At 37.9% G+C, this 14934-nt stretch overlaps 1 protein-coding gene across 7 annotated transcripts in view; it reads right to left on the reverse strand.

Moving 5' to 3' along the window:
• Nucleotides 1–14934, reverse strand: part of WDPCP (WD repeat containing planar cell polarity effector) — a 148169-nt gene that overhangs the window by 41438 nt on the left and 91797 nt on the right. For all 7 annotated transcript variants that reach the window (XR_011678834.1, XM_071424525.1, XM_071424498.1 and 4 more), the window contains one exon: nucleotides 4057–4120. Coding sequence is in view for 6 of the 7 variants with exons in the window: in XM_071424525.1 (XP_071280626.1) it covers nucleotides 4057–4120 (64 nt within the window). In the remaining variant the exon portion in view is untranslated. The remainder of the gene's footprint in view (nucleotides 1–4056; nucleotides 4121–14934) is intronic.

Below are 14934 nucleotides of genomic sequence, written 5' to 3' on the forward strand. Positions count from 1 at the left end.
GATTTCTATGAAGATTAAACAGCAGATACTGTCACCTTATTTAGATAACAATAGAAGACCCAGGGGCTCTTGGACAAGTCTGAACTTACAGAAATTTGGATGTACAGGCAGACTTACTTAAAATACATTCTGACAATATTTAAGGATTGTCTTTTTGTAGCTGAAACTATGAGAAGTATTGTATACCTCTGTGCAATTTCAAATAGTAAGCTTGAGGATGGAGTAGAAACAACTGCAGAAAATGATGTTTTGTCAGTGAAGAGCTTGTGCACTCTGTGTATCAAAGCAGCTGTTATTTCAGGCCTTGGTTTTGCCCATTTTCTGGTTTGAGTAAAAAAATGTAAAGGTGTTAGACATCCATCATTAACTAACAGGGGCCTTGTAAGAAATAAAGGTTTGCAGTAGGTTGGTAAGTGGCTTGCTTTGTGGTTCCTCAAGTTGCTGGTCATGAAGAACAATAAAACAGTAGCCTTTGCCTCATCTCTAAACCAGCTTTAGAAAGAAAAGATTACAGATATGAAACATCCTAATTAGACCATTTTCATTTCAGATCTAATTTAGGTGTTTCTCATTCAAATAAACCAGCATAAGTAGATTTTTCTAAGAATTTATAAGTCTCTCAGTAGATTAAACCAGAAAACTGAAAAACAACAACAAAAAAAAGAAGCACCAGATTACAGGCTGCTTTAAAGAATGACAGGAGAAAAAGGAATTAAATTATCTGAATATTCATGAAGGATTTTTTCACACAATTACCTAAGAATTTGTAAGTCCAAAGATCACATCTCTCTCAAACACAATGGTGACAATAAAAACAAATTCCAGCTGCTTATCAGGAGCTTGTTGAAAGGGCTCTATTTTATCATTTAACAGTTTGCTTACTTTTTGGACTACTTCCCTTTCCCCCTCACCTTTGTGACTCACAGAGCTGGCCACTGGTGAGCAGAAGTCATTTGAAACATGATGTTCATTGTCTATAGGATATTTCTGGGCAACACTCCAACATTTCTTCGAAGCATGCACTTTCCTCATCAGTGTATCACCCAAGATCTGACAGTTTTATTAAAGTGTCTTTTCCTTGCATTTTTTGCTACCTTTGGTACATGGGATGGCCTTTTGAATTTTCAGCAGCTGAGAGCTGGACTGCACTACAAAAGCATTTCAAGCTAACAACCTTTCCACTGCTTGATCTTTTCTGTCACAGATTGGATCAGTCACTGTCCAATACATGGAGCTGTTGTTCTTAATATTATGTCCTTTTCAGTTTGTTTTTTTTTTTAACTTTGTAGGAGATTATATTAATTGATGGACTTGGATGTGACACAAGAGTAAAGCTCAAGGAGAGACACAGCAGTGTATGTGTCTTGCTACGGCCTCATCTAGTGACACTATAGCTATAGTTGTAAGCCTTTTTTGTTTTTTCTTTTTCATTTCTTTGAAAGAAATTAGCCCTCAGATAGCATTCTCTCAAACTTCTTTGCAGTCTCAAAACAAATAATAGGAATGCTGTAGAGCCCTGTTTGGTGAAATTGATGCTCAGGGTAAATTCTCTAAGATACAGGACATTTTCTTAGGAGTCTCAGGTGATGGGTACTCAATGTTTGCATCCTCCTCAACCTCTGTTGTATCTATTTCTCTCCATCCTTTCCGTTTTTGTTCCTTCTCTACTCTCCTTTAATTAACAGATCTTTCTCATTTTGCTTATGTCATCAGGTAACTTTATTTAGACTACTATTTCTTCTTGAAATCCCATTAAATTAATTTGGGATAAGGTGATGTGACTCCGAGAGCTATCTGAGGTTTTAAAAATGGATAAAACTGCTTTAAATATATGCAAAATCAAATTGTATACTAGTAATTGCATTTTGCCCTACATAAACAATATATAGGAATCATTCAGTATTAAGCAGAAGTGAGGGATGCCCAACCCTAACTTAGCAGTAGCATTGTTATACAAATACCTAAAAGGACTGTAAGGTTTCAGGGAACAGGTTATCTAATTTTCACATGGTATTAAGCACAATGAAGCCAAATTCCCTAGAAATTACCATGCACAAATAAGTACTCTTAATGACCTATGAATGTTTAAACTTCTTGAGTCCTGTACTTTGTGGACTTGCAGCAGTACCACTGTTAGCTTATTGTAAAGTTTGTTCATTAGCAACTGACTTAGAAGATGAATTGCAAAAGGACATTTCCCCAGAGGAGGCAGAGATGTGTGCTGCTTGTAGCATAATTTAGGGGCAACTATGAGGAATTTCAAAGGTAATGCAAGCAGAACAAGGACATTAAAGAACTGGTTTTGATCTCACAATGACATAAGCCAGGAGGAACTTTTCAGAAATATACATTTATGTTTAAGGGCATTGGTAGGATGGGAAATGAAGAGTAGGTGTTGTGAGAGGAAAGGAAAGGGAAAGAGTAGGAAAGGATGGAGTTAATTGCTTTGTGAACAGTGAAACCCCTCTTGAAGAAAGTTGGAGAGACATTTTGGTGACAGTGGAACATGTTACCTATCACCTGTGGAGCCAGGTACTGACAGTCCCTCCCTCTTGCTAGCAGCTGTTCACCCATCTCAACACCCAACACTGGTGTTTCCCACCCTGGCACAGAGGTGCTCCCTCAATCCTGCCGTCAGCAGAGGGAAGGAAAGAGAAACAGATCACATAGAAAATGCTCTCAGTCATATGAGAGAGGGCCTTTGATGCAAATGCTGGGGATATTTATTCTGTCAGAATGGCTAAAATTAGGGAGTATTTATTATCTGTACTCCGGGAGAGCCCTTGACAAAAAGCTTTAATCTGCTCCAGACATACTACAGTCTGAATCTTATATGTGGCTGCAGCAGTGCTTAGCATGATTAGGTATAAAATTTGTATTGAAGAGGTTACATTCAATAAAGAGAGAAAAGGAAAGAGATGATCTAAAAAGACAGAAAATCGAGAGAAGTAAACATAGAACATGTAATGAATTTCCTAAAAGTCTGACATTTCCATCACATTCTTTTGATGCATACTTAGGAAAGTTTATCGCAGTATTCACATCTTTCTAATTAGATGGAACAAGCCAGATGATTAGAGCCGTGAAAAAAACATCAAAAGGTTCACACAACTTTTTATATAATTAGAAGGGAATTTTCATAACCCCTAAAAGCAGGATTTAATTGTGTAATTTAACATACAATTTAAATATCAAGATCAAACTAGCAGGGCAAGTGACTTAATGGGATAAATGATATTAACATCTAGTGTCAAAGCTTAATTTAAACAACAGAATGTCTTCATTATGCAAAAGAGTCAAGCAAACGAATCGTTCAAAGAGCCTTTTTTTTTCAACAAGCCCTTTCCTATTGTTTCTTTGAAAACAATGAAATCAGCTGTGGAGCAGCAACATGCTGAGAGACTAGGAGAGCACGACTGGCTTTGTCCATCTGACCTCACTGTGACATTGTGGTGCAAGATCTTATAAAACAAGAACCTCCTGCAGTGCTCACACAGAGGACCTTTTAAGAGCTGGTTAATTTTACTTTTGTAGCTAATTAAATGGGAGGAGGTAGAGTGTGCATGAAATGTTAAAACCCTTGTGTTGATGCTGCTGAGCTTTGTTGTTTTAAAAGTACCAGCAGAAGCGTTCATAATTTGTCACTTTTCACAAAACCCCAAGAGACAAACTAAGAGCATTCAGGATCCCCAGGACATGGACAGCTCTTGTGTCCAGGACTCAGCAGTTGGATTTAAAGGAACAAATTAGAAATGTATAAGCTTATTAGAGTGAAAGATGACATTCACCCACATCAGGTCAGATGAAGAAAGGGAAAGTTTAAAAAGATGTACAATAATTCCTGGAAAGTTAAGAATAGCCTGTAGGCCCCACTGGGGAAAATGTCAGTGACTCTGAAGATACTAAATTCCTGCTGATGAGCTTCAGGATGGCAAAGGTAGAACAGTTCAGTCTTCAGTATGTGTCCAAGGCTGCAAACGACCTGAACTGTTTTAATGTGTGCAAAAGCTGACAAATAATATCCTCCGATAGTCTCTGTCTCCAGAAACAACTCACCATGAACAGGTCCCGAGCACCGATGTCAACAGCAAGCAGAAATGCTTTTTCAAACCTCTGATACCTGAAAGAAAAAGGAAACACGTCGCTTGCTGAGGTTAACTTAAGCTGCATCAAATTTTGCTCATGGACAAAGTTCTTCAATGCTTACCAAAAGTGATGCCAAAGTTTTATTGGGGAAACCTGATAGGCTCATACTCAGATTGTAGAACTGTGAGGTAGGACAGTGACTACCCTTAACCTTCTTAATTGCTTAAAACCTTCATCAAGTGGTTCAGTGTTGAGCCCCATCAGATTGGTTGAATCAGAAGGGAGCTGAAGATCCTAACAAATCCATCCTTTACAAAGATAGCAACCACAACACAGATAAACAGTATCCCCAGCAATGCTGGTAGGAACCTCAAAACCCTCTACAGAAAATACTAATCCCAAATTTCACATTACTTCAGAGGTCCCTGTAGAAGTTTACACTGAGTTTTGTCCTTTCAGACCCCTTGATACAGCTCTCTGAAGATGCTAATCCAATTGAGTCATGAATCCTCAGGGACTAAAAGAAGTAGGGAGTGATACTGTTTTGTCTCATAACTACCTTAGCCCAGCATTAGCACAGACTCCTGAGAGTTTTCTGAGATCCTACAGTGAAAAAGATTGCATCAATGAAGCAAAATAAGGGGCAAAAGAGCAAAATTACCTCTAGATATGCTCTAGAAGACACCACCTGAGCATCACCCAGAGATGCAGTAGAGCAGGAAGGGAGCAAAGGTGGAACTTCACCTTTGAGGACCATTCCTTTGGCAGGCTGAGACCTTGCTGAACAACAGCTCCTTCCATGTGTGGTGACAGATCGACCCCTTGGTCTTACCCAGACACCACACACCATCTCCTGGGAGTTACAGCAACTGAAAAATCCCATCCACAGGGATGGAGGGACTGGGCAAGGGTGTGTATATCCTCCTGTGTGCAATCCTGGGGAATTCCACAGAAGCAGGAGGACACAAGCCATCCTTCAGAAGCTTTCTGAGGATGTTATTGGGGAAACTTGATAGGCTCATACTCAGATTGCAGAACTGTGAGGTAGGACAGTGGCTACCCTTAACCTTCTTCATTGTTTAAAACCTTCACTAAGTGGTTCAGTGTTGAGTCCCATCAGATCTGGTTGAATCAACATTGCACTGGCAAATACTAATCCCAATGGAAAATTCTTCATTGGGCTAATGTCTCTCTTATAATACTAGGCATAGATAACCATTATGTGACATTGTATTATGAGAAAGTGATTCTATCTGTACACATTTTCCTTTATTGCACATTTTTAACTGTTTAAAATTAGCTATGAAAATAGGTTTGGTGATTAGTCTTAGAAATGCAAATACCCCAATTTTATTTCAGCTGGGACGTAGAAGATTGATTCCACATAGAACACTTTTGTATTTGTTCCATTACAAAGTAGGTAGAATTCCCTTTCCACCTGTTAACAATTTCAACAATGGATCAGTTGTAGACACTTGAGGTTTGGAAGGAGATGACTTCTTTGCCCCAGTGGGTAAAAAAAGCATTGTGATTTCTCAGGGTTAGAAAGGTGTAGGCTGTGCTTGTCAAATGAATATTGTCAGACAGCATCACATGGATGCCAGAATTTGTACAGCTCTGTACCTTGGTGCCATAGGAAACAGCGGGCAGCGCTGAAGCTCCTCCTCAGGCCGGTGTGAACAAGAGGAAAGATGGGAATCCTGCTTTCCCTGGCTGGGTAAAGTAATCCCATATGATGCACCACACCAGGATTCCTGTTCCCGGCCACGGCCTCAGCGGTTTCCTGGCTCCCTCCTGTTACAGCCTTATCTCTCTCCTCTCTTCTACCACACACTTGGAATGATTCATCAGATTGCAAGATAGAACCAGAGAGGACTTTTCCTCAAGGAATAACATTCGTGACAAGAAGGCATAATATGTTAGCTTAAGTAAAAAAGGAAATGCACTCTCCAGGTGAGGTTCCTAAGAGCTGGAGTGGGGAGCGCTTCCCTCCCTAAAGCTAATCTCCCTGCTGTGCCTTCCAAGTACTAATTTGCAGCCCTCCTCACAGAACCAGTTTAAGGGAGGGGAAGGGAGGGGAATTAAAGTTAACCTCTTGATCGCCAGGGAACAGGCAGTGCACCCCCACTTTCTCATGCCTGTCTGTGTATCTGAAGTTTTCAGCATCATTCCTATGACAGATTTTTCATCAAAATACATGGTTTTGCAATGATGCTTTTGAAGCTATACTTTAATTAAGAAAAATAAGTAAATGTTAAAATATGTGTGTCTTGAACAGCTATCATGCTTATATTTTTTTCCTAGCTTTTTTTTTTCCATTATGGATTAAATATACATTCTTAGTACTTAGAGGGGAAATGGGAACTGAACAGAAACCAGCAATATGACTGGCTAAAAAGAATGTCTATATCATTATTTTGTATTTCCAAAGTTATCACTATATAGACTATTTGAATGACATTTGCTTTAGCCAAGGAAAAAATGCCTGCAACCAAAAAAATATAAAATAACTTTCTCATTTGACTGACTTGCAGAACAGAATCATGGCCTTAAGCTGCAATTTCTTTGCAGTTTCACAAAGATTTCAATTATTTTTCCTTTAATCAACGTACATACTTCAGTCTCATGGCCCCTATTCATAAAAGTGTGACATTAACTCATTATTTTCAGATCTGTACTAAGGAAAACAAAAAGAGGGGAAAAAAGACTATCTAAGAAATTCTCTTCACAAACCAAGAGTGTTGCAAATAACAGTCACAGTTGCTTCATGAACTATTATAAAATGAATTGCTTTAAAAGAAGGCAGATGTTACAAAGAAGAGTGACAAGGTTTTTTTTGCTTTACTTAGGCCAAAAGTATTAAATCAGTAAGGAATATCCAGCATTTTTTAACCTAACTTTACAAGAAGATAACTATTATTCTGAAACCCTTTGTTATGACAGTTTTGTTGGTTTTAATGTACGGAAACCATTAGAGAGAGGTCTATATAGCATGAGACCAACCTCAAGCTAATAATGTCTGTTTTATAAGCAGGCTTTATCCTAGGAAGACCTCTTACTATTGTTAGCACACTCACTTAACAGTTTATCAGCTTCTCAAACAAACAAAATACCCCCCAAGTAAAACCTTCCCCCTTTTGTTCTTGTGCTACAGTCAGCAGGTACAGTATTTGCTCTCTAAAATGGAATCTCCAGGGCCCTGGTGCTGAACAGTGTCTTCCCACCCCCTGCTCCTCCTTGCCCCTTATTGCTTGGTTCACAATAACTCCAGCAATCAAGACTTATGTCTCTTGAAAAAGAGAGATAAGGAAATCCACCTGCAAACCATGAAGTTCAGCCACTTGTTTGGTCAAAATGACAGGCAACAGAAATACGACCTTCAAGATTAGAACTCTAAAACTGCAATTAACTATGTAGGACACACAGGAAAACACTTCCCTGCAAACCATTTAGTAGATACAATATTAACTTCAAATTCTCACATAACTAAAGAATGCTGTTATTATATGCATTTCTGTATGCATTCTAAAAAAGTATAAAAATTTCCGTTAGTATGGACAAGGAAATCAAGGGAAATGGGACTAATATAACAACAGGTATGTAGGTCAAAAATGGTCAAGGCAGAGAGGAATCCAGACTTGCCTTCCATGGTGAAATGACAAACCTGCTGCCTGCCTGTATTTTGGGAATATGACCTAACTGAAAAGATGCCAGGAAATAATTTTATTTTAAAATTAAATAAAATATATACCTAATAAAAAATATGATGTTATCTGTAACTTCAGAAAGGCTATTCTGTTCACTGGCATAAATAATAAGAGAATAAGAATAAGAGAAATACCTGGGATTTCCTTCTGTTGGATGTTCAGAAATACTGTAATTTGACACACTGTTGATCAAAAAAATGTGTATGGATTGCAGCCTGCAGAGAAGGGACAAGAAGTCTTTTTGGTCTTTAGAAAATGTTCTACAAATATGTAAAAAGGCAAAATATTTTCATCTGTATTCCACATGTCCTAAATTGAATGTGGTCACTTAAAGATAGAAATACATTTTTCAGACTGAAAATGGTCAACTTGAAAATACTTGTAATATTTAACCATAATATTCAAGTGTCTTGTAAGACCTCCAAGAACCAGGAAAATAAAATAAAAATCACGTGGAGGGAGGAGGAAGGGAAGGGAGAGGGAGCTCATGCAGGCAAGCAATATAGTGCAGGAAAGATGGAAACATTTCTTTAGGGACTAGTTACAACCAACAAGCCTTCTTAGACATGCTCATCGACCATGTAAGCATATTCCTTGTGCTGGGCTGATAAAGGAGGGCTGCAGCAGCTTTTGCCTTGTCTTCAATAAGAGTACACAACATTTAGAAAATAATCTGCAGGGGAAGAGCTCTGGCACAAATAATATTTATAAGGCAATCCTTTTTAATGGAAGAAATTTCAGAGTCCTCCTCATCTCACAGTCCAATCAAGAGTGATATGCATTCAAAAAGTGGATATTAAATATGCACTGAGCAAACAGAACAGGAAAAAATGAATATTGAAATAATTTACATGTAATCAAACTACACTGAAATTAAGTTTTAATTGTTCAGTATTCCATGATGCATATGCAGATTTTAAAGTATTCAGAATATCAATCAAGTGTTTACTTACATCAAGCAATTGTATTTAAGCATACAAAACAGATGATGAAAATATGTTCAATCAGCTACAGCTCCCAACATTTACTGCTGGGTTTACATGATCACTTTTAATTCAGTTATTTCATTTAATATTTCAATTTAATAGCTCATTCTTTCATTCAATTTCTAGGCATCTTGCCCATTTCTTAAACACAATAATAATAATTATTCATAAAAGGAGCTGTTTCCTCATAAATTCTCATATCAGCAATTTTTGGAACAGAAATGGTTTTCATGCTTTTTTCCCCCTCAAATATGTTGTTATTATCTGAAATATTTTCCTTTTAAATTAGACAATATTAAAAAAAGAATAACATCTGCAAAATGACTCTGAACTCCGTTCTGTTGCAATTCCAATCCAGAATAATTAGAGATTATCAGGTTAAAGAACCTAAAAATTGCGTGGCTGGGTTGCTAAGTGGCTGATTTAAATGGGACAGATTAGTTTTTTACCAACTGTTGACCACAACACTGATTTAGGCATGTAGCTCTATGTCAGCTTCAGAGCCTATTTACAAAACCAGGGCTAAAAGGACTTATATATTTCAAAGGAAAAATTCTCATGTGTAATGGTCCTTAAAATGACAACCCTGAAATTCTATTGAGCTCCAATGAGACCCTTTAATGTAAATTTTCAGTAAATTCTGAAGACTTAGATTGCTGTGTAATCCATTGTATATAAAGTATAGTATTAGTCAAAGGTTTATATCCTGCATTTTATATTGAATGCTGAAAAAGTGGTACTTAAGAGTTCCTGGACAGGAATAAATACATCAAGATCTCACATTTCTTAAAAAAAACACAGAAAACCAACCAAAGAAACTCACTTTAAGCAAAAGTCAAGCAAAACTCAAAATGATTTTACCCTAATGAGTTCAGTAGGATGCCCTATTTTAAATAAGGTGATTGTAGAAAACTGAATGCAGCCTGAAGACCAGGAACTCTCCAAAGCACCTATTTTCCGCTTCCTCCTACACAGGCTCAGCACAGTAACTCTTCCTGCTCCCAAAAGTTCCCTGCCAGAACATCATCCAGACAACACTGTCCTTCTCCCAGCAGGGCATCCACAGCCCCCTCCCAACCGAGGTTTGAACGAGAGGCCATGTGGACCACGCTTGGTGTTCCGCAGCATGGGTCTTGATTGGCAGAACTTCTATCTGCTGAATTTTCACTGTAGCTTTTTGGGACACAGATAACCTCCTGCATTCTATTTAACCCCAACTGGTTGCTGATTTTCACAAAACTTGCAGGCATTTGCTTATTTCTGAGACTTCTACCCTCTGTTAAATTGGCTGAGATTTCCTAATGATTCTGGAAGTTAGTAGGGAAGTGGCAGAAGGATCAATGGGTGCATTGGAAAGCTCCACCCTCTGAGATGCCAGCAGTATTATTTTGCCAACCTGCTGTTATTATGCCACAATGCTTTTAGGTTATGAGCTTCTTTGAACAGGACACAAACCTCTGACGAAGGTTCACAGCCTTGTTACCTTCTAAGATACCGACGAAGAGAAAGTGCTGCAGAGCACACCAAAGGCTAATGGAGAAACAGCCACTGGGTCTATGTGTGTGGAGTCAAGGGGATAATCTCCTAAATTGTATCCTAAATTGTATTTTAGATGCAGGAGCTCTAAAAGTTGTCCAGGCATAATCTATACATCCCTTCAGGCCGAGATTTAGCAAAGCATTAATGCATGGGTTTATGACCTATAATTTTCCATGGGCCCTAAATATGGGCATGTTAAGTGAAGTGCTGGATTTGTGGCCTGAGTGACTCGTTTAAAAAGAAATCCCTTATGGAACCTTTCAAAGGTCATACACAAATAGGTCTCAGGTAAGTCAGTGAATAACCATGAGAAAATCCAGTATACAAATACAAAAATACAGGTATCTCAAGGCACCCAAAATTTCAGTCACTTGAAAGATACTGTCAAGTTACATATCTCTGACCTAAAGGAAGTCCACCCATAACTTTATAGATTTTTGGGCATAGAACTGAATGCCCTTCCCATCAAAGGGTACCCTCTGGTTTGAAGCAAGAAAGCAAACAAGCAAACCAAATTAAAAAATAGGAAGAAAGAGAAAGCTAATAAGAGGAGCCAGACAGAATGACTCTCTGGCCAGAGAAAGCCCTTGAGGGCTTTAACTGGTTGTGAATCTTGAGGTCATTCCCAAACCAACCATAAAAAAGTTAATAATCTTTGTATGTGATTCCTATCTTTCAGAATGATATTCTGCTCTAGGAAACCCATATGTATTTTTGAGTGAAATAGTTCAGATGACTCTGCCTTACACACTTCTTCTCAGGACAAAATTTTGAGTCAGTTTTTCAAGTGAACCAAGTTAATTTTTGAATGAAGTAGCTCAATAATAAGGGATCATTTAAACCTTTAAAATACATACTTAGCAAGAAATAGTTTAGGTATATGAAATATTCTAGAAAAAGCAGTGGGTCTAGGCATAAAGAAGGATATGTCATTTATTTGTTGAAATTTGCTCAAATTAATTATAAACCAGCACTACTGTAACACTCTGGAACTGCCTCATACCTACACTGAGGAAACATTTGTTTAAAGATCCTGATTCTATGAACATTTATGCCACACACTTCCCATGTCATGCTGGTCATTCACGTTGGCTTGGGTTCTTGCAGGATAGGCCACTGAAAAGGATGACTGCACCCCCTTCCTACTGTGAATGAGAATTCTTTCACACCTGACAAGTGCTCCAAAGTTTTCCAGAGCAGGTGCCATAAAAGTCTGGATAACAGGAATTGATTACTATCATAAAATATTATTACATAAATTGAAACTATTACAATTTGTGTATTTTAAAACTAGATCCTGTCTTTTATTGTAATCTGTACTTCCTTTCAATTTCCTACACTCCTTATTTCTTTTTTCATACTCATTTTCCTTCAAGAGAGCATATATTTTGTTGCCATAGCAGTATTTCCCTACCTTGCAATTTTATCATCGTGGCTTTCCTTCAGGTTTCTCTAAGCTGCAACTAACACCACCCAGCAAACAGAGGCTTCCCCCACCCCCAAACCTCTTCATTCCTCCAACCTCTCACTACTTAGGAACTTCTCAACAGCGTATCTTTATCTTTAAAGACAGACACACTCCAACATACTCTTCCAAAGTACTCTGGGCTAAAAACAGGTGTTAATTAAAAATGCTGATAAGAGTCAGTGACACCTGTTGTTTCACACTTATTTTACTCAACCCTGTCTGTTAAATCCTAGCCTTTATTGCATTAATTCGCTTCTGCTTTTCTTCTTTTCCAGCTTTATCCCTCTCACTCTGGTGATCATGTAAACTTAACAGTATGTCTTGAAAGCTGGATTTTATTGAGCAAACATATCAGCATGTCTACACACTAAAGACAGCTATATAACAGAGGCCCAGTATCATTGCTGTGGTTAAGGATGAGTTGCTGCCTTTATAATAAATCCCTATTGTGTACATGTGATATCTCTGCAATTTTGAGCTGCAGCAGATGGAAATTTGGTATTAAAGTTAAGATGAACAGGCCCTTTTCCTCCTTAGCTTTCTATGAGGTACAGGGCCAATTCTCCCTCATGCCTGACATTGGATAAGATGTACTTTTTTAGTGCTAAGACTTCTCAGAGAAAACACATTAACTCAATATTTTCTAAAGCTGGCTGCCTAAAGATAAATATCTACTTACAGAATCATGGTGCAGGGCCAAATTTTGAATAATTTGCTGAATTATGGATCCATTAGAGAATATTTACCTTTTCCATCTATGATTGTCAATAACCAAATTATTTCTTTATAATAAAATAATGCAGTAGTAATGTTCATACAATTCCCACACATAACAGCTCCATTGCAGCAAATACAGTCATGGAGGAGACAGACAAGATATTGTCTTGAACTTTTTATGAATTTTGGCACATTTTTAAGGGAGCAAATGGAAAACTATTGAGTCTGATGTGCTTTTTCTGCACAGCATCATGTCCAGAACATAAATTAGAGAAACAGCCTTTTGCTGAGACTGAAGGCACTCCTGACCTAATCCCTTCCCATTAGCTGGGAGAGAATATTAGAACAGGGCAAGCATATGGTGATACTTCCTTAAGTAGTCTCCCAGTCTCCAACAATTTGTGGTTCAGGGATTTGCTGAGCCAGAGGTGGTTTCCAGGCTGGTGTTCCTCAGTGAATTCCTCTTCTCTGAACCTTGCCTTTGAACTCACATACAATTTTAGCATCCACAACATCCTGTGGTAAGGAGGTTCATATTTTAATTATATGTTATGTGAAGAATCACTATATTTTGAAATGGCCACGTGTTAGCTTTGCTTGATGACCTCTATTTTTTGTATTAGAAGAAGCAGTGAGCAGTCATTTACTGAGCTCTTTCTCCCTAACACTCACAATTTAATAGATCTCTATCTCTGCTGCTCCTCTTTAGGTTGAGGAGTTCTAGTCTATTTAGCCATTCCTTTCACTAAAGCTGTTTCATGCCTTTAATCATCCTGACTGCCCTTCCTAAACCTTTTTGAGTTCTACTATATCCTTTTACAGATTGTGGGACTCCAAAACTACACACAAAATTCAGGTGTACTGAAGTTCACTGTTTTCTTGTCTAGTTATTTTCTAAGAATTCCTAGTTTGCAATGTGCTTTTTGTACTTCAGCTGAGCACTGAACTCTTTTATAGCTGTAGAGTTATAGGACCAAAGTCTTCTTCCAGACTAATGTTGAGCTCAGATTGCATCAGGTTACACATGAAGTTTGGAGTCAAACACCACTGTGTACAAAGCGCTTCACTTTGAATTTATTTACATTGAATTTTACCTTCAATTTTGACACTATGTCATTGCATCCTGTGAAGCCCTTTTGCTGCTCTTCACAGCAGGTCCTATCTTTACTAGTGTTAATAATTTAGTGGCATTAGCAAATGCTGGCAGCTCACTGTCTGCTCCTTTGCCAGGTTACTTACAAGAACAGATCTGCTATACTTATAATTTCCATTGGTGACCTCCATGACAATTGACCATTTACTCTTACTCTCTTTCTTACCTTTTAATTAATTACTTATCTGTGAAAGGGAAGCTTTCCTCTAATCCTGTGGCAGCTTAGTTTCTTTAAGACATATTGGTGAGAGACTTTCCAAAAAGGTCTTCAATGGTCAAACTTTCATCAGGAGCAGCTGGATAGCTATTACTCACATGATTGCTGACATCAAAGAATTTGAGTTTTGAGATGTGACTTGCCTTTACAGAAATCCTGCTGACTCTCCCCCAATATGTTATTTGTCTGTATGTTCACACATTTTTAAAACATAGTTTCTGCTAATTTCACTGGTACAGAGGCTGGACTTACAGGGCATAGTTCTCCAAGGTCTCTCCAGATCATTTTGAAAACTAACTTAATATTTTTCCTGTTTTTGTCCTCAGGTACTAAGGTCATTCTAAATGTGAGGTTTCACACCACAGTATTTCAGATGTTTTATCCTTTACTTGCTTTAGAAATTTTGAATTAATTTTACCTAGTGCTGGTCATATATTACTATTTATCTATCTCTAGTTGATACTTCAACACTTACCAGTGTAAACCAAGAAACATCCCTATTCTCTCCTATCTTGGCCAACTGGGCAAAAGGAGATTTTTAAAGAGCTCTACATGCCTGTCTGCTTTTTGTATCTTTTTGTAAAACTTTCTTGATATATATTTTTTTTAGTCTATGTGCCTCTCTCATTCTATTACAGAAACTATCTGAGCATCCAAGATCTTTCTGTTAACTGGCCAGTAATAATGTGATACAGGAGCTAGACATTTACAGTGCAAATCATTCCATTTATCTTCAAACAGCTTACCTTTACATGGCTAATTTAAGCTAATTAGGTAGGCTCCTTTTGTAGTTAATTGGTAGGGATAGGCACTGACGTTTGACTCTTCATGCTTATCTGAGATATCTCCCTTCAATGGGATTACTCATCCTTTGGGTGCCCATGTCTTTATCCTAACTACAGAGGAAGCCCAGATGAGCATGTAGGACATATAAATTCTACATTATTAAGGCATGAGAGGTGCACCCTCAAGACACTACATCCATTTACTGGACAAATGGCTTTTGCTGACTTTTTTTCTAAATTTTCCTTTTGGTGTTCTTTCCTTCATAGGCTCTTGGG

This window comes from Agelaius tricolor, unplaced genomic scaffold, assembly GCF_023055355.1.
Source record: "Agelaius tricolor isolate 1412-34295 unplaced genomic scaffold, bAgeTri1.0.p SCAF_1, whole genome shotgun sequence".
NCBI lineage: Eukaryota > Metazoa > Chordata > Aves > Passeriformes > Icteridae > Agelaius > Agelaius tricolor.